The sequence below is a fragment of the Danio aesculapii genome, chromosome 13, assembly GCF_903798145.1.
Source record: "Danio aesculapii chromosome 13, fDanAes4.1, whole genome shotgun sequence".
Taxonomy (NCBI): domain Eukaryota; kingdom Metazoa; phylum Chordata; class Actinopteri; order Cypriniformes; family Danionidae; genus Danio; species Danio aesculapii.
In genome coordinates, this window is record NC_079447.1 from 17,254,471 (window position 1) to 17,275,544 (window position 21,074).

General features: G+C 40.0%; 1 protein-coding gene across 1 annotated transcript in view; it reads left to right on the top strand.

The window, feature by feature from the left end:
- The window catches only part of map3k9 (mitogen-activated protein kinase kinase kinase 9), a 35,330-nt gene extending 14,402 nt beyond the window's left edge, over positions 1–20,928 (top strand). Inside the window, exons 4-11 of the mRNA XM_056471111.1 lie at positions 1,981–2,129; positions 6,268–6,443; positions 10,747–10,987; positions 12,737–12,859; positions 12,960–13,083; positions 13,175–13,287; positions 14,906–15,640; positions 18,983–20,928. Coding sequence (XP_056327086.1) covers positions 1,981–2,129; positions 6,268–6,443; positions 10,747–10,987; positions 12,737–12,859; positions 12,960–13,083; positions 13,175–13,287; positions 14,906–15,640; positions 18,983–19,383 — 2,062 coding nt within the window. The 3' untranslated portion in view covers positions 19,384–20,928. The remainder of the gene's footprint in view (positions 1–1,980; positions 2,130–6,267; positions 6,444–10,746; positions 10,988–12,736; positions 12,860–12,959; positions 13,084–13,174; positions 13,288–14,905; positions 15,641–18,982) is intronic.
- The last annotated feature ends 146 nt before the right edge of the window (positions 20,929–21,074 follow it).

The following is a 21,074-nucleotide window of genomic DNA, read 5'->3' on the forward strand; positions in this document are numbered from 1 at the left end:
ATTTCTCACTTTATTTAGAACTTCAGGGAAAATTGTTGATTTAAAAATGTAGAAATACAAAATAATTATTAAAAGAATTTCAAACTCTTCAGAAAACAAAAATAACTAATAATAATAATTACTAAATAAAATGCAAAATGTAAACATTGTACTTTCAAGATTACAACTTTCTCATGATGATGTTATTCATGTTTCTGTTTGCATCCTGGTAATGGTGTATACTATTTCACTCATATAAATTATGAAAAAACTATGTATTTTGTGACACCACAAAATAAATAATAGAGCATAATATGAAACGATAGACTTTTTATTTTGTCCATGCAATATACAGCGCATCCAGAAGGTATTGATAGCGCTTCACTTTTTCCACATTTTTTTTTTATGCTACAGTCTTATTCCAAAATGGATTAAATTAATTTATTTCTTCAAAATTCGACACACAATACCCCTTAATGACAATGTGAAAAAAATTGTTGCAAATTTATTAAAAATAAAATACCTGAAAAATCACATGTACGTAAGTATTCACAGCCTTTGCTCAATACTTTGTTGATGCACCTTTGGCAGCAATTACAGCCCCAAGTCTTTTGAATATGATGCCACAAGCTTGGCACACTGGTCTTTGCCCTTTCCTCTTTGCAGTACCTCTCAAGCTCTATCAGGTTGGATGTGAAGCGACGATGTACAGCCATTTTCAGATATCTCTAGAGATAGCCTAGTATTAGCCTTGTGATGAGCGGTGCCTGGTTTTCTCCAAACGTAACGCCTGGCATTCACTCCAAAGAGTTCAATTTTAGTCTCATCAGAGCAGAGAATTTTGTTTCTTATGGTCTGAGAGTCCTTCAGATGCCTTTTGGCAAATTCCAGGTGGGGAGTGGCTTCCGTCTGGCCACTACCATACAGGCCTGATTGGTGGATTGCTGCACAGATGGTTGTCCTTCTGTAAGGTTCTCCTCTCTCCACAGAAGAAAGCTGGAGCTTAGACAGAGTGACCATCGGGTATTGATCACCACCCTGACTAAGGCCCTTCTCCCCGATCACTCAGCTTAGATGGCTGGCCAGCTCTAAGAAGAGTCCTGATGGTTCCAAACATCTTCCACTTATGGATGATGGAGGCCACTGTGCTCATTGGAACTTTCAGAGCTGCAAAAATGTTTCTGTATACCTTCCCCAGCCTTGTGCCTCGAGACCATCCTACAGACAATTCCTTTGTCTTCATGCTTGGTTTGTGCTTTGACATGCGTTGTCAACCCTGGGACCTTATATAGACAGGTGTATGCCTTTCAAATCATGTCCAATCAACTGAATTTCCCACAGGTGAACTCCAATTAAGCTGCTGAAACATCTCAAGAATGATCAGTGGAAACAGAATGTACCTGGGCTCAATTTAGAGCTTCAGGGCAAAGGCTGTGAATACTTATGTACATGTGATTTTTCAGGTTTTTTATTTTTAATAAATTTGCAACAATTATAAATCTTTTTTTCACATTGTCATTATGGAGTATTGTGTGTACAATTTTGAGAAAATAAATTAATTTAATTCATTTTGATATAAGGCTGTAATATAAAAAAATGTGGAAAAAGTGAAACGCTAAGAATACTTTCCGGATGCACTGTATTTTGTCATATTGCATGTACAGCCCCAACTAAATCTGTAAATCTGCATATTTATCACATGCAGCAGATTTCAATCTTACCAAACAGTTGCTGATGTATTTCTGTCAATGTTGTCAACATCTCTTGCCCATTTATACACTGTAGCGCTTATTTTACGTTTTAAACTACATGACACTGCAAAGGCTCACTTTGAAATGATAATAGAAAGATTTTCTGTTTTCACAATAGCTGTCATCCATTTGTAGTGTTTCTGTGTAGGATTCTGCTCATTCCTGCACAGATACTGTTGGTGACAGCTTGTCGTTGTGGGTAGTCTTGTTTAAACTGCAGAGTCTCTGTCTGTCTGTCTCTTTCTCTCAGTTACGGGGTTTTGTTGTGGGAGCTGCTGACAGGAGAGGTGCCATTTCGTGGTATTGACGGTCTGGCGGTGGCTTACGGTGTGGCCATGAATAAACTGTCCCTGCCCATTCCCTCCACCTGTCCTGAGCCATTCGCCCGGCTAATGGAAGGCAAGAAATCCTCATATACTGCAGCACTCTGTGTTTAAGGGATAGATCATTCCAAAAATTAAAAATGACTAATTTTTACATTCTCTCAAGTGGTTTTAAACCTTAATGAGTTTCTTTATTCTGTTGAACACAAAAGAAGATATTTTGAAGAAAGCTGAAAACCTGTAATCATTGACTTTCAATGGAAATATGAAAAGCTAATACTATGGATGTCAATGTTTCAGGTTTCCAGCTTTCTTTAAAATATCTTCTTTTGCATTCAACAAAAGAAAGAAAGTCAAAGAGGTTTAGAGCAAGTAAAGGGTGTGTAAATGATGACAGAAGTTTTATTTTTAAGTGATAGTGAACCATCCCTTTAACTCAGTGGCTCTTTTATGCTTTTTTGAATGCTAACCATCCATGCTTCATCTATTGTTGCTTTTTTGTGTGAATGTAGAGGTTTTTAAAAATGAAAAGGAAAAAAATCCAAAAAAATTTAAACTTATTATCATTATTATTATTATTATTATTATTATTATTATTATTAATAATTTGTTGGTTCAAATGCAGCCAAAACCCAGAGTGTCCACTTTCGATACGCTTTAAAATGCGTGTGCAGAATCCGTTTGAGAAACAGCGTCTTAATCACTATAAAGCACATCTGACAGTCACGTACCGCTACATGAACTGCCTGTTTTGAGGATTGCAATGGAAAGGAACAGAATCCCGCTGTTTTTATATTTATGTCAAATTGTTTTATGTCTAAATAAAATGAAAGCACAGAAGAGATTTACATTTAAGAGCAAGGGGTGTCCCCTCGTGGTTCAGCGGTATGGGTTGCGTATAGTGAGGATCGGCTCTTGGAAGTTTATTGACACCCTTCATAGAAAATGTTAAAATATGGAAGAAATATGGGAAAATACCTTTATGGAATGATAGCGGGATAGAACTGTAAAATACGGAAGAATCCTGGGAAAATGAGAGGGATGACAGGTATGCATGTGTGATATTAAATAAACGGTTAATAATTATTATAATAAACCTATTAATGGATGACCATGACCATTTTTATTTTACCGGTTAACTTCCATGTGCGAGCAAGTGTATAATAAAATACAAACTGCATCTAGTTTTACGGATAACTAGAGTACAAATGCCTATTTTACAAGAAACATGTTTTGTGAACACATACACTGTCAGTTGGAGCTCTAGATTTGCCGGTTTTAATAGTTTTGGTGCAAATATGCATCACAGTGGTATAAACCATTATAGGGGTGGTCAAATGTATATTTAAGTTATCTATTGTTTTAGGGCGACATAGTGGCTCAGTGGTTAGCACTGTCGCCTCACAGCAAGAAGGGCACTGGTCCGAGCCCTGGCTGGGCCAGTTGGTGTTTCTGTGTGGAGTTTCATGTTCTCTGGTTTCCCCCACAGTCCAAATACATCTGGTTTAGGTGAATTGAATAAGCTAAATTGGCCGTAGTGAATGTGTGTGAATGAGTATGCATGAATGTTTCCCACTACTGTGTTTCAGCTGGAAGGGCATTCGCTGTGTAAAATATATGCTGAATAAGTTGGTGGTTCATTCTGCTGTGGCGACCCCTGATGAATAAAGGGACTCATCCAGAAGGAAAATGAATAAATGAATATTTTAATTATTAATATTATTTGAAATACAGATCAGAGGAAACTATTTCTTAACTATTAAAGGACAGACCCCCTTCCCCTATACATTTTGTTTTGATGTCCTTTAGGGGGATCAAGCGTTAATTAGAGGGGGTCAGACTCCCCAACCCCCCTGTAATTTGCACCCTGGGAATAACCCTAACTCTTACCTCAGAGCCTGCACACATAAATTGTCTCCTTGTCACACACACATTTTTGCTCGGAAAATGAGCAAGGTGAGGGTGTATTTTGACTTGAGCTTTGTGCAGATTGCTTTAAACTGGCTTATAACAGTTATGATTTGATTGTAGGCTTGAAAGTACTGATTATGAGGGACGATAATAAAAAGTTATACTCATTCCACTCACTCAATACTTGACAACGACAGAGCTATATCAATATTCAAAAGAACATAATAACATTGAAGGGGTAGTGCACCCAAAACTGAAAATTCAGTCATCATTTCCTCACCCTTTACTTGTCACAGACCTGTTTGAGTTTCTTTTTTTTCTGTTTAACAAAAAAAGTTATTTTGAAAAATGGTGAAAACCTGAAACCATAGACCACCACAGTAGTTGTTTTTTCTAATATGTCGCACACCGAATGCACCGCTGACAGTTGGAAGTATCGCACACCAGACACGCACATTAGCATGTTTTTTAAAATGAAACTATTAAGATGGTGCTCTGTGGTACGGCAGAAATATGAACAGTGTCCGCGTGCCACAGACAGCCACCGACTTGCGGTGCGTACCCTGATAGATACCCATGTTTAGAATTCTAAAATGCATGGCGTGTCGCCGAGCGGCGCATCTGGTGTGCGACCCCCTTTAGGACAACATTATTTTGATGTCCAATAATGACATCAAATGACATTGATATTATGTTGATTTTACGTTGTGTTAGAAAGTGACTAAAATCACATGTCAAGCCAACATCTTAAACCAACGTCATATTGACGTCAAATACTGACATTTATTCGCCAGGTATGGCAACCAAAATCCAACATCTGATAGACGTCATAGTGGTAACATCTACACAACGTTAAGCTGTGACATCATTAGACGCTGATATTTGGTTGTTTTTAGGTTGGAAATTAAACATTGACGTCAGCCTGATGTTGAGTTCTGACGTCAACCCGATTTTCATTTCCAAACAAAATGCAACATCCCCAAGACGTTGGGGTACAACATCTATCTGACGTCATGTTGACGTCTTGTGCCTGCTGGGTATTTAAGGCCCTTTCGTTGGCCTTCATACAGTATCATACAGTAAACATCCGTCATCTTTTCATCAGTGACATGCATCTAAACAGTCTCTGGGTCAATGCGTGTAAAGATTTTGGACATATTCTTAGACACTTTTAATGCTTCCAAACAGTTTGCTTCAATTATAAATCGCACATGTCTTGAGATCATTATAATGCAATTTACCTTCTATGTGCGATTTGATTGGACAGGAGTCACAGGACTGATTTTTATAATCCCCATAAACAAGAAAAAAGTAGTGACTGCACGTTGAAGGAAAGTAGTGGAGTAAAAGTAACGATACAGCACTAAAAATGTGCTCAAGTGAAAGTAAAAGTACACATTTTTAAAACTACTTAGTAAATTACAATTCCTGAGAAAAACTACTCGGTTACAGTAATTTGAGTATTTGTAATGAGTTACTTTGCACCACTGATCTAAGGTTTGGAATATTGTTTTTGATATTGGGTTGTTGTGTGTTAACATTCGTAAATGCTACAAAAACAATCCATGATAATTTTGTTTGGAGGTAAAGCTTGTTTGTTAAGAAAATGTAAGCATTGTGGAAAGTGTTCACTGACTGCATATTGGAAGAAAACGACATGAAATGTGTGAATGGTATGGCCACAAAAGACTGATGCTGTCTCTAATGTGTTTAGAGTTTTGAAAATGTGACAACTGGTTGGACAAACGCTTATTAGCTACTAAAAAAAACTGTAATTGGGAAGTATTTCATACAATTTTGTCATGTCATGTTTGCATGTATATTTCAGAAACAAGCATGTTCAAACTAAAATACTGCTTACAATATTGAGTTTGTTTTCTACATTGGCTGTTGATCCAGTTGTTAAAATAATGTGTTTTCTTACTGTGTGGGTTTTTTTTTAGACTAGTTGCTTACAAAATGTCCTCATAAATTTGACTTGCAGGAGACTTACATAACAAAACTCACAAACTTAAAAACAGCATAAATGGGGCACTATAGTAATTCCTCTTCTACAGAATTAAATAAAAGTTCAATGATCATTTACTCGGCCTCCAAACATGACAAATCATAACTAAACAATCAAATCATCATAACAAAACACTGTAAAACCTCCCAGCTATGCTTGCATAAATTCATTGTGTAATACTCTCACTGTGTTTTTGTTGTTGCATGATGACAGTGTATTATACACCGAGCTTCAGTCACTCATTTCAGCTGTGTGTGTGTGTTTGTGTGGTGTTTGTTTGTGTCACCTGCTGTAGACTGCTGGAATGTGGACCCTCACTCGCGACCCCCCTTCACTAGTATCCTTGACCAGCTGACAGCCATCGAAGAGTCCGGCTTCTTTGAAATGCCGGCAGAATCATTCCAGTCACTGCAGGATGACTGGAAGCTGGAGGTTCAGGAGATGTTCGACCAGCTCAGAGCCAAAGAGAAGGTTTACATGCTCTCAAAAACACACTCATCAGAACATATAGGCCTGGGCTATTCAATTAGTTTGTCATGGGGGCATGAAAAGCATCCCAAACGAATTGCCGGAGAGATATGACTTGCTATATGAGTGATGACACAACTGCATATAAGAGCCCATATGCTGTATTTTTGCTTCTTAAGACACCCACGTTGGCTTTTTCTACATTAAAATGTTAATATCTTGTATTTTGAAACTAAATCCCTGCATTGTACAATAGACTTTTAGTTTTTTTTAACAAACATTGAAAGGTTGTATTTTAAAGCACAACAAAAGCAGTGCATTGCCTAAGTAGGCTTCTTCTACATTCAAACACATTCATATACTATGTTTTAAACTGCATAACGATTGGGGATGCAATAATTATAGATTTTGGTTGTACGATTATATAGTTTGAAGAATAATCATGGTTTCATGGATATCACGTCTAATGTAAATTCAAGCTTTATATTAGGTAAGTAGCTAATCTGGCGTGTGTGAGTATTAGCCTCGGTGTACAAGCTTGGAACTTTAAACTAGCGCACATTTGACAACTTGGCGTAACTTTGTTAAATTGCAGCAGTTACATTTCGTACCGTGCAATAGAAATGCGACTTAGAGAAGACTTTACGATTAATTAACTGTGACAAATTAAAGCGCAGTTAATAGTGAAATCGGCTAATCAATGCATCCCTATTAACGATATCAGTGCATTGTACAAAAGGCCTTTTTTACAAACACATCCAAATGTTTCAGCTGCCCGCACCCCTCGCTTCTGGTGACTCAAGCTCTGTGCACCTGTTTTTCGACTGAACTGAATTTATTTTTGATGTCTTGGTCACACTGTTTGGAGGGCCAAAACAAATTGTCCTAGGGGCTAGGTTCAGCCCGTGGCCCGACAATTGATTAGCCCTGATATAGGCATTGTGAGGTATAGAAATATATTAATACTGCAGGGTTCTCACAGGTCATGGAATTTCTGGAATATCATGGAATTTTAAAACCTGCATTCCAGACACTGAAACTCAAAGACTTTCTTTTTTTTCCATGTCATGCAATAGCAGGAACTTTTGTTAGTCACATACGTTTTAGATATTTAACCCTTATTGGCTGTTTGGGATGTTTTCATCCACTCTGTCTGGGGTGATTTTGATTCTTAATTTGGCAATAACTTTTTCTGTGTTTCAGCTAGTGGAAGGATTTTTGGTGACAAATCTTATTTGATATATTGACAAAAATGCTTTAACTTTTTAAAACTCAACAATACACTTTGGGGCAAATTTACCACCCTTTTGTTATGTTCAGGATAAAAACATCCACTAAATTAAACTGCTGTAAAGATCCATCAGATAAATATTTTTTTCAAATGTTTTTACAATCAAAACTGATCAAAACTACTAAATTATTTAGAACATTACAGGACTTTAACTCTTTAATTAGCAAATTCACTAATGATGTCACTGATTTGGTGAAAAATAAACACACAAAATGACTTATTTTTAATATAAAAAGTAATTATGGACTTTATTTTTTTAACCTTTTATCAACGTCTTGAACATGTGAATCAACATTGTCTTTCATGCATTGTTTTTGATTAATTTTCATTTTTTTCTCCCTAATTTACTGTTGGTGGCTGTTTTTGCCCCATTGACTTCCATTGTTACCACATTTTTTTATTACAAACCATGACACCATATAATCATGCATCTTTTATTGTTGGTGGTTTTCCCTGTAGGGAAGGAAATTTGTAATTTGTACTGTTGATCATCAGTTGGCACCATTAACCATTTAGATAGGCCTTTGCAAAAAATGCTCAGTTTCTAGATTTTATATGGAGTATAACAGCAAATTAAAGTGTGTGTATGTGTGTCTGTGAGTGTGAGAGTGACCTTCACGCACTTACCTTGATGCGTGTGAGATAATCAAAATATGCATCTGAGCTATCAGAACAACATGGAGTAAACAAAAAACAGCAGAAAAAAAGTTGTTTATAGCCTGGTACAAAGAACGATTTTGGTTCATGTAGTTAATATTACCCTTCATGACAACTGTGAGGGGGTGAATTTTTTTATAACTCATCCGTTTTGTTTTTATTAAGTTATATTAAGTCTGCATAATTAAGGGCGTGACCACTTGAGTGACACCGCGGTCTCGCTGGTAGCAGTCACTTCACCTCAGCTGATTCCGGCTGATTAGCTGCTGAACTCGGCATATACATTGTATTTTTGTTTTGTTTTATGTAGCTTTACACAGTCTATTGCATGTTATATACCATATCTATAAATGTTATAAACAATTATATACCATATCGATAAATGTATTTGTTTTATTTAAGATAAATTATTATTAATATTTTTCTTTAGACCTGTAAAGCACTCCAGAATCTGACAGATTGATTAGCTGTAGGCTATAAAACAGTCATCTGAAACTTGGTCATACAGTGTTATGCCTGGATTTCATCAATAGCCTTGCATTTACTAACACAGGCTATATTTGAAGTATTTGGAAGTAATTCGCATTTTCCTCCTGTAGAAAAACATCATAAGAACAATGTTTAGTGGCTCAATGTATTACAACAGTGTTTCTAAACGACTAAACACTTTATTGATATAGTGTCCAACCAAGCACATGTGGTCAGAACAGAAATGAGTCACAAGTAATGACGTATAAAGCGTTTCTCCCAAAGAAAAACCCATCTAAGCAGAATGCTATCAGGCGTCTGTAGCTCCGCTTATGCTCCACTTCTTTGCCCTTGTTTGGTTACCCCCGATCGGTCCAATGACGCACAAATAAATGGCACTGGTTGGCCACGCCCACTTGCAGCTTCATTTGCTCTCTTCAGAAACCTATGGGTGACATCACGGATACTACATCTATATCTTTTACAGTCTATAGTATTTTTACACCATCAAATATGGTTTTAATGGAAGTCAATGGTGCAAAACAGTCACCAACAGTACATTAGGGAGAAAAAAATGTAAATCTAACAATGCATCAAAGCCAATGTTGTTACTAATTGTTGACATGTCCAAGACTGTGATAAAAGGAAAAAAATCCAGTCCACAATTACTTTTTTATGCATTTTTACAGCATTTTAATTCAGTGGATGTTTTCATCCCAAACATAACAGAAGGATAGTAAATTTGAATAGTGTACAAGGGTGAAATTTAAGTTTAGTTTATATTAATTATAATTGTAATTTTCTGTGAAAACATGTAATTGGCGGGTCATTCTATTGTGGCAACACCTGAAAAGTCATGGACTAAGCAAAATGACAGTGAGTGAGTGAGTTTTGCCTATGTTATGATTGTTATGATTAGCTTATTTTTTTCATACTAATTTATTTCTTTCCCACTTGTCAACTGGCAGTCGCTTAAGTCACATGCAATCCCCAGACTGTACCTGTTAATCAACGTAAACATGCCAGGAAATTACAAGAGCTTTGGCTATAAAACGACCATTTCATGTTCGTGTTAGACTCGCATGTGCGGTTTATTTTCAAAATCTAAGGAAAATTATCCTTTGTTGCTCCCATAATGGCTGTTAAATTAATGAAAAATTATATTCAAGCTCAAACAATTGCAATATTATGAAAAACCCAACAGCCTTCTTTTATTCTGTTCAATATAGTCCATAGAAATTAAGTTTTTTAGTCAGGGAAAAGTCTTTGACCTTTGGCTAAGAGTGGGACTACATAACCCAAAATGTAATTGAAATAAAATTTCACCGTTCATTCATGAATTTTCCTTCGGCTTAGTCTCTTTATTTATCAGGGGTCGCCACAGCAGAATGAACCACCAACTTATCCTGCATATGTTTTACACAGTGGATGCCCTTCCAGCTGCAACCCAGTACTGGGAAACATCCATACACACTCATTCACACACATACACAACGGATTATTTAACTCACCCAATTCACCTATAGCGCATGTCTTTGGACTGTGAGGGAAACCGGAGCACCTGGAGGAAACCCATGCCAACATGGGGAGAACATGCAAACTCCACACAGAAACGCCAAATGACCCAGCTGGGACTTGAATCAGTGACCTTCTTGCTGTGAGGCGATTGTGCTACCCACTTAGCCAGAGTGCCACATTAAAATGTTTTTTTAATAAATCTAAACTTTTCCCATTGTTGTGGTGGAGTCAAACTCAATATGCTCTTTAATGGACGCTCCAGAGTAATGCTCCATAATGGACGTGTCCCAGATGAATATACCAGATTATCCACACGATACAGAGCAGAATGATGAGTAAGCTGGAACTCTCAAATTGTCTTTCTTGCTGTAGGAGTTGAGATCCTGGGAGGAGGAACTGAGTCGTGCAGCTCTACAGCAGAAGTACCAGGAGGAGGCTTTACGGCGACGAGAGCAAGAGCTGGCAGAGAGAGAGATTCACATCCTGGAGCGAGAGCTCAACGTCATCATTCACCAGTTGTACCAGGAGAAACCACGAGTGCAGCACCGACATGGAAAGTTCCGGCGCAGTCGACTTAAACTTCGGGATGGGAACCGCATCAGCCTGCCTTCTGGTTAGTATTTTGTTAACGTTAGCAGGAAATGGAAGTTGCGAGTGTCTTTTCTTCTCTATTTTGATGTATACACACTGCCCACTTTATTAGGTACACCTTACTAGTACCGGGTTGGACCCCCTTTTGCCTTCAGAACTGCCTTAACCCTTCGTGGCATAGATTCAACAAGGTACTGAAATATTCCTCAGAGATTTTGGTCCATATTGACATGATAACATCATGCAGTTGCTGCAAATTTGTTGGTTGCACATTCATGATGTGAATCTCCCGTTCCACCACATGCCAAAGGTGCTCTATTGGATTGAGTTCTGGTGACTGTGGAGGCCGTTTGAGTACAGTGAACTCATTGTCATGTTCAAGAAACCAGTCTGAGATGATTCGCGCTTTATGACATGGTGTGTTATCCTACTGTGGTGTTGACACAATGCTCGATTGCTACTAATGGGTCCAAAGTTTGTCAAGAAAATATACCCCACACCATTATACCACCACCAGCAGCCTGAACCATTGATTCAAGGCAGGATGGACCCTGCTTTCATGGTGTTGATGCAAAAATCTGACCCTACTATCCAAATGTCGCAGCAGAAATCGAGACTCATCAGACCAGGCAACGTTTTTCTAATCTTCTATTATCCAGTTTTGATGAGCCTGTGTAAATTGTAGCCTCAGTTTCCTGTTCTTAGCTGACAGGAGTGGCACCCGGTGTGGTCTTCTGCTGCTGTAGCCTATCCACCTCAAGGTTGGACATGTTGTGAGTTCAGAGATGCTCTTCTGCATACCTCGGTTGTAATGAGTGGTTATTTAAGTTACTGTTGCCTTTCTGTCAGCTCAAACCAGTAAGGCTATTCTCCTCTGACCTCTGGCATCAAAAAGACATTTGCACCCACAGAATATGCGCTTATAGGACATCTTCTCTTTTTCAAACCATCCTCTGTAAATCCTAGTGATTGTTGTGCATGAAAAACCCAGTAGATCAGCAGTTTCTGAAATACTCAGACCCGCCCGTCTGGCACCAACTACCATGCCACGTTCAAAGTCCCTTAAATCACCTTTCTTCCCCATTCTCATGCTCGCTTTGAACTGCAGTAGATCGTCTTGTCAATGTCTACATGCCTAAATGCATTGAGTTGCTGCCATGTGATTGTCTGATTAGAAATTTGCATTAACGAGCAGTTGGACACGTATACCTAATAATGTGAGTGTATATCCAAGTGTCTGGCAGCACTTACTTTTTTCTGTTAAGTATTGACTGGACGATGTGGTTTGCTATTGGTCAATCTCATGTGATTGACAGTTTGTCCCGCCCTTGCATCAGTAAACATGTCATCAGAAAAGAGATGTCATTGGAAGGGGAAAGGAATTTGATGAAAAGGGTCAAGTATGTATATATATAGTGTCAGTGTGTCACCATGAAACAAAATGTGCAAGGCTTATATATATATGTATGTATATCTGGACTAACCCAAATATCGGGTTAAATGTGGTCCTATTAATTTTATTTTTATAAATTAATCCAGCAGTTGAGTTGGTCCATATAACACACAGAATTGGGTTATAGTAACCTATTTTTAGAGTGTTTAGAGTGTTGTAAATGCTATTTAATACATTTTTGTAAAACATTTCTCCCCCATCATTTTTAAGTTAAGGATTATACGTTTTTTTCTGCAATGCATTGTGGGATCACTTGTGTAGAAGTATATGCAATGACTTGTAAATGTTTGTGTTTCTAACAGTATGTTTGCGTTTCAGATTTCCAGCATAAAATCACAGTCCAAGCATCTCCTTCTTTGGACAGGAGGCGGAGCCTATTAGGAAGCAACTCCACCCCTCCAAACAGCCCCCCTGTTTTACCACGTCTTCGAGCGATACAGCGTAAGTGTATTTATGTATCTGATTGATTTTTTTCTGTATGTTTTTGTATGCTTCTATATAAGGTTATGTTTTTAATACATAATATCCATTACGCTGACAGTGACCCCAGGAGTCGGAGGTCAGGCATGGGGCCGTAATGCTGCATTTCAGTTTGATGAAGAGGAGGACAGGAAAACTTCACGCAAAAAAGGGAGAACGCAAAGAGAACACAGCGCCGATGAGAGGTGTGTGTATGTGTGTTTCTAGACAAACCATAAAGCTTCAGCAGTTGTCTAAACAGTCATGAATCTGCGTGTGCATGTGTTTATGACTCAGTTTGAGGACTCCTAAAGAGGGCAGTCGACAGCGCTCCTGCAGTGCTCCAAACCTGCGCCGTTCCCCCAGACACAGTCCTGCTGTTCCCGGAGTGTGCAGCCTAGCAGAGACTGGTAACATTAACAATTACCTCCGATGTTTACCATCTTTATTGACGAGTCCTGAATATTTAGCTATATCCTTGTTGCATTCACATTATTATGATGGCAAGGAATGGTAAAAGAATGATGGACTGAACTTAAAGCAATAGTTAATTCAAAAATGAAAAATGGATTTACTTGTTAACAAAGCTTCTGTGGCAGTGGAACCATGCCTCACTTTGTGTCCTTAACCAATCACCTACTCCCTAAAGCTTATTTAAGGCAGACCAGCCTTCTAGCACTGTTCTTCTCATTTTCTTGAACCCACCTCTCTCATTGTATTTACTCACTTCCCATAACAATCCTATAACCCTCTCTTCACTCCTAGGTTGAATGAGGAGGTCCAACCACTCTACCAAAATATTACAGAGACGGTACCCCCACTCTGAGTCTCTGGGCATAATCATAGGATGCCCGATCAACCTACCTACCTGTTCACTGTTTATCCTCTTACTTGCCTTCCCCTTCATCCCACTGTTCTCTTACCATTCCTACATCCCTAGAATTAGTCTAGCTCAAAGTGTGGCATGGTCCATGCTGGTAAATTGTATGTTCATTTATTTACCCACAGGATGTTTTTTCTTCAGTAGAACATTAAAAAAGATTTGAAAGCATGGTTTTTGGTGATATCTAGAATGCAAGTCAATGGCTGCCGGCACGTTGAGAGTCAAAAAAACATATAAAGGCAAAAGAAAATGAATACCCCATGGTTCCTGTTTAATTTGTGTATTTATTCATTCATTTTCCTTCGGCTTAGTGCCTTTATTCGTGAGGAATATCCACAGTGGAATGAACCGCCAACTTATCCAGTATATGTTTTACACAGTGGATGCCCTTCCAGCTGCAGCCCAGTACTGGGAAACATCCATACACACTTATCCACACACATACACTACGGCCCAGTGCCGTGCACAGACTCTTAAATGGGCAGGTGCTCACAGGGCTATGGTGACGGTCGCGAAAATCACGCTACGTGAATCACGCTAAGCTTGGGGGAGGGTGCTTGAGCACTTGGAGGAAACCCACGCAGACACGGGGAGAACATTCAAAGTCCAACAACCAACCTTCTTGCTGTGAGGCGATGGTGCTAACCACTGCACCAACGTGCCGCCCCGCCGTGTAATTAATTAATGAAAAAAAAATGTATGTAATAGTATAATAGTAGTTTGGTGACCCCTGCAATAGAGAATAATTCACTAATAATTAGTTGGACAAATGAAATTCTTCTGTTGTATGTCTCATTCTGTATTTCATATTCAAATGATTCATCCTGTGGAACAGAGCCAAATTCAAACTATTAAAAAACGTGTCACACTGACATTATGTTGGCATCGTTGCATCATGCTGATGTAATATTTGGATAACTTTGACATTTCTGTCATCTGACTGAAAATAGATTCATCTAACTTGGGTAAAATGCCATAGAAATGTCAGTGTTTTTATTTACATCATAATATCAGCAACAAGGAAGGTTATACAACTAGAAATCACAAAACGTCACCCTGTAACTGACAAGCTATGACGGCTGAATATGGTGCAACATTGTGAAATCTTTCTCCCCCCACCCCTCTCTCTCTTTCTCTCTCTGTAGAAAATGAGGACTGCTGCTTCCCATCAGAGTCAGCTGACTCCCCTGGCCAATCATACCTCTGTATCCCATTCCACAGGGATGGATCTGCTTCAGACAGTTACGGTGTGGAGAGTGGCACGACTGGAACAGCTTCTGACGTCTCCCCCAGTTATACGCGGAGAAGTCCCAGTGGAAATCGTAGATCAGAGCTAGTGTTGCTGGGCTGCGGGGCAGTTCTGGCTGCTGTTGGTTTGGGTCATAACCTGCTGGACCTGATGCGTGTAGAAGAGAGTGTGCGTCCACGATGGGAGGGACTGTTTCACCGTACTGGGGGTCAAAGTCGTGGTGCCAGCCCACCCACACGCAAACTCTTTAAAAGGGAAAGTCCCCGTCGGCCCCCGCCATTGCCCACATCCCTCACACTCCTGTCTCTCTCATCGGTGTCTGATTGTAACTCAACCCGTTCTCTCTTGCGCTCCGACAGTGAAGAGCTGCTCGTGCTGCGGCCCCCCACTCCCCCAGCTCCAACCCCTGGACAAACCCCACCTCCTCTGAACCCACTGGTCAACACCCAACTGGAGAGCTTTAAGCGGCACCCTCGACAGTCTCTGACGCCCACACACGTGCCCTCAGCGCCCAGTGCCGCCTGCAGGCTTCATCGCACGCCTTCAGATGGTGCAATAAAGATGAAGTGCTCGCCTGCACATAACAACCACAACCACAACCCCACCCCGACTACCCCCTCTAAAACTACAGGTGAGAAACTCTTGCAAACCTCTGCATTGCTCATTTATTATAAAACAGAGCAGTGCTGCCCTGAACTTACCTTAACAAAAGAATAACAAACAACTAATTATGAATTGTAAACTGCATACTACTCTATTCATGCCATAGAAAGATATGGTAAACATATGATAGTATGCTAAATTCAATTTTAAATTTAACGTCAAGGTCAGGTAGTCTTTAAGAAAATTAGATCATTAATATTTTTGCCAAGAATAGTTTGGGCAAACAAAAACAGAACCGCAGGATACACTAAAATCACAGAATAATGCAGTGAGGCCCGTCATGAGTTTGCCAAGTACGATACGATTCTGGATTAACATCTATGTTGATTCTGGAACATCATTTTTGTTCGAAAATGTAATTCATACCCCAAAACCCAACCATAACTGAACATTATTCCCAAAATCAGAAGGGAATAATAGTTGGATTGCAATCATGTAGAAGTGCATAAACCTCACCGTAAGCCTAAACGTAACATAAACTATAAATGTATCCCTTAATTCTAATTGGCTGATTGGAATATGGGAACATGTCCTACATGGTAAAATCAGGTTGGTGTGCAGTGAGCATGAACATGAAGTCCTTCAGCACACTGAGTACAGACATTAACAGTAACAGTGGTGGATTAAAAAATATCTCATGTGTGTAAGTGTTAATGTGGTCTGCTGGTCGTCTTGCTCAGGGATGGGCAACTTCGGTCCAGGAGGCCCACTGTCCTGTAGATTTAGCTCTAAACCTAGTCAAACACACCTGCTTATAGGTTTCTAGTGATCTTGAGAAAACTGATTAGCTTGTTCTGGTGTGTTTTATTAGTGTTGGAGCAAAACTCTGCAGGACAGTGGCCCTTCAGGACTGAAGTTGCCCATCCCTGGTCTAGCTGATACAGAATTACCAGGTTTTGTTGTAATAATGCTAATTAAATTAGCAGTGCCTGCAGCACAAACACGGCTTGCCTAGGTTGTTATGTGTGGGGTTCTTCATCTCTTTCTCTGGACATATGGTACTGTGACATCATTGTTTCCAAAAAGTGGTGTTATAACAATCCACACAGCAATGCGAGAGGCAGAGTTATGAGATTTTTCCACTCTGTAACCCATTATCCAAAAATTGTTCAGGGCAACAACAATGCTGGTGTCATGTGGACAAAAGGCCAAAACAATATTAAACTTTTGTGGGTTTACCTAAACGTGTTGCCATGTGGATTGGGCCCTATGCACTCTATCCCCCTTAATTTCCACTTATGATCTTGGAGTTGAGGTAAGGAGTGTCCGTTCCAGGTATACAATGCATCCGGAAAGAGCTTCACATTTTCCACATTTTTTTAATGCTACAGCCTTATTCCAAAATGGATTAAATTTATATATTTCCTCAAAATGGGCGACGCAGTGGCGCAGTAGGTAGTGCTGTTGCCTCACAGTAAGAAGGTCGCTGGTTCGAGCCTCGGCTGGGTCAGTTGGCGTTTCTGTGTGGAGTTTGGATGTTCTCCCTGCGTTCGCGTGGGTTTCCTCCGGGTGCTCCGGTTTCCCCCACAGTCCAAAGATATGCGGTACAGGTGAATTGGGTAAGCTAAATTGTCCATAGTATATGTGTGGGAAGGAGTGAGTATGGATGTTTCCCAGAGATGGGTTGCAGCTGGAAGGACATCCGCTGCGTAAAACATGTGCTGGATAAGTTGGCGGTTCATTCCACTGTGGCGACCCTGGATTAATAAAGGGACTAAGCCGAAAAGAGAATGAATGAATGAATATTTCCTCAAAATTGTACACACAATACCCCATAATGACAATGTGGAATTTTTTTTTTTTTAATTGTCACAAATTAATTAAAAACAAAAAACCTGAAAAATCACATGTACATAAGATTCACAGCCATTGCCATGAAGCTCTAAATTGAGCTCAGGTACATTCTGTTTCCACTGATCATTCTTGAGATGTTTCAGCAGCTTAATTAGAGTTCGCCAGTGGGAAATTCAGTTGATTGGACATGATTTGAAAGGCATACACCTGTCTATAAAAGGTCCCAGGGTTGACAACGTATGTCAAAGCACAAACTAAGCATGAAGACAAAGGAACTGTCTGTAGACCTGCGAGACAGAATTGTCCCGAGGCACAAGGCTGGGGAAGGTTACAGAAAATTTTTTGCTGCTCTTAAAGTTTCAATGAGCACAGTGGCCTCCATCATCCGTAAGTGAAAGATGTTTGGAACCACCAGGACTCTTCCGGAGCCAAGCTGAGTGATCGGGTGGAGAAGGGCCTTAGTGAGGGAGGTGATCAATAACCCGATAGTCACTCTGTCTGAGCTCAAGCTTTCTTCTGTGGAGAGAGGAGAACCTTACAGAAGGACAACCATCTGTGCAGCAATCCACCAATCAGGCCTGTATGGTAGAGTGGCCAGATGGAAGCCCTTCCACACCTGGAATTTGTCAAAAGGCATCTGAAGGACTCAAAATTCTCTGGTCTGATGAGACTAAAATCAAACTCTTTGGAGTGAATGCCCGGCGTTTCGTTTGGAGAAAACCAGGCACCGCTCATCACCAGGCTAATACCATCCCTACAGTAAAGCATGGTGGTGGCAGCATCATGCTGTGGGAATGTTTTTCAGCAGCAGGAACTGGAAGATTAGTCAGGATAGAGGGAAAGATGAATGTAGCAATGTACAGAGACATCCTGAATAAAAACCTGCTTCAGAGTGCTCTTGGCCTCAGACTGGGGCGACGGTTCATCTGCCAGCAGGACAATGACCCAAAGCACACCGCCAAAATATTAATGGAGTGGCTTCACAACAACTCGGTGAATGTGCTTGAGTGGCCCAGCCAGAGCCCAGACCTAAATCCTATTGAACATCTCTGGAGAGATCTGAAAATGGCTGTACACTTTCACTTCCCATCCAACCTGATAGAGCTTGAGAGGCACTGCAAAGGGGAACGGGCAAAAATTTCCAAAGACAGGTGTGCCAAGCTTGTGGCATCATATTCAAAAAGACTTGAGGCTGTAATTGCTGCCAAAGGTGCATCAACAAAGTATTGAGCAATAGCTGTGAATACTTGCGTACATGTGATTTTTCAGGTTTTTTATTTTTAATAAATTTGCAACAGTTTTTTTCACATTATGGGGTATTGTGTGTCGAATTTTGAGGAAATAAATTAATTTATTCCATTTAGGAATAAGGCTGTAACATAAGAAAAAGTGATGAACACTTTCGCTATAAATACTTTCCGTGTGCACTGTAATCCACGAAAACAAGCACAAATACCTTAAATGTTCTTCATGCTTAGTATCTTTTGTGATGTCTTTTCTGATGCCGTATGTGCAGTGACTCAGTGGACTTTAAGTGAGGACCCTTCAGAGGTGCCCCGTCTTCCTGATCCAAACCTCATCTTCCCACCTACACCACGTCGGCGCTTCCAGCCGGAGCGTCCCAAAACTCTGGACTTTTTGGCTAGGCCTCGGCCATGTCCACGAGCTCGTTGTGGATCACAATGGGGCGAATCTCCTGCTCACACATCCAGCACTGAAACCCCATCCACTGTGGAGTTTGGCGGAGGTGTGGCTGTCCTGCCCACTCCAATGGAGCAGCCGACCCCATGTTCCCCTTGGGTGAATGACAGTCTTTTGGACCAACAGGATGAAGGCCAATACAAAGATGGGACACGACCACTTTCCTCAGACCCCAGAGACTCACCTTACAGAGTGCGACCAGGGTTTTGCTCCTGATTTCACCCCTTTGAACTTATTAATGTCACTCACAAATTTAAACCCACTTGGTTTCAGACTGGGTTGCCTGGCGTCCTGTTCCTGGAAATTTCATCTTCAACCCTGATCAAACCATGTGAAGCAGACTTCAGGAGCACTTATTGAGGGTTAATCAGGGTTGCGTCTGAACTCTGTGGGTTGATCTTGAGGAACAGGATTGGGCACCCCTGACTTAGACCTTCAGATTAATGACAGAAGTTCTGGATACCCTAGGAAGAAAAACTACTGATACCAGCCCAAGATGGTTTACTTGAGGTGGTCTTAAGCTGGTCTTAGCTTGTTTAATCCTGATCAAGATGGCTAAGTGGTGACTTAGTTACCCAATTGCTCGAATTCTCTTTAAGCCAGCCAAAATACCAGATTTACTGGACTAGAAGGCATACTAAGACCATTTTAGGCTGGTATGAGATTTGTTTTTCATGGGATTATATCTTTATAAGGAGCTGATACATTAATGATAATGATTAGTTACCCAGTATAAACCAAAGGTGCTTGGTTTTTGCAAAATCCAGATGCTGTTCTGGTCTAAACCATGTTCAGTTTTCAACACACATATATATTCCTGCACTGCAAAAACAAACTTTTTAATAGTGTTTTTTGAGTTGTTTTCAGTATGAACATCTAAACATTCTTAAATCAAGATACATTTACGTACGAAGCTAAATTGCATTAAGTATTAAGATAATAAGTCAAACTGATCAAAATTAATAAACTAACAGGGTAAGACAAATAAACGGGGCATTACATGTTCAAACTTAATAACTTTTTGGTGTTTCATTAATATAAAAGTTAAGGGGCCTAAAAATGCAAACATTTGTGTTTCTTCATAAAGTGACATCGCCAGCTACTGGCCTTGCATGCATTGTACAGTGTTTGCACAGCAGTTGTTTTCATAGATCTGTGTAAACCAAGTGTATCTGTCTGCAGACTGCAAGATGGGGGCATAACTTGTAGTAAGTTAGAGGTGTCACTTGCAGTTATCGAGATCCCATTGAGCCATGCTAGATGTCACAACAAGATGTTGTTGGCAAGATGGCGGAAATACTTTCATCCAATGGCGGAAAATATGTTTTCATGCGTTTTCTCCAAATCTATCCGCAACCAATTCATTTGATATATTAATATATTTATTCATTTAGCAACTCCACCATGCAACTCCACTCGCTAACGTTTGGTCATGACAGTTAGCCTACTCTGCATCACCCCCTGTGGTTGCAAATAATAGTACAATGAAGAGCGCCTCCGCAACTCACGGCTGTACGCTAATAACGATGATGGTTATGTTTAGGTTTGGGGGAAGGTGTAGATTTTAATAACGATGATGGTTGGATTTAGGGTTGGGGAAGGTGTTGACAATAATAACTGTGATGGTTTGGTTTAGGTTTGGGGAAGGTGTAGACATTACTGTGATGGTTGGGTTTGAATTTGGGAAAGGTGTAGGCATTAATAACTGTGATGGCTGGGTTTAGGGTTGGGGAAGGTGTAGATCAGGGGTGTCAAAGTCAATTCCTGGAGGGCCGGAGCCCTGCAGAGTTTAGTTATAGCCCTGCTTCAACACACCTATCTCTAGGTATCAAATGAACCTAAAGCACTCAATTAGTTTGATCAGGTGTGTTTAATTAGGGTTGGGACTAAACTGTGCAGAGCTGCTG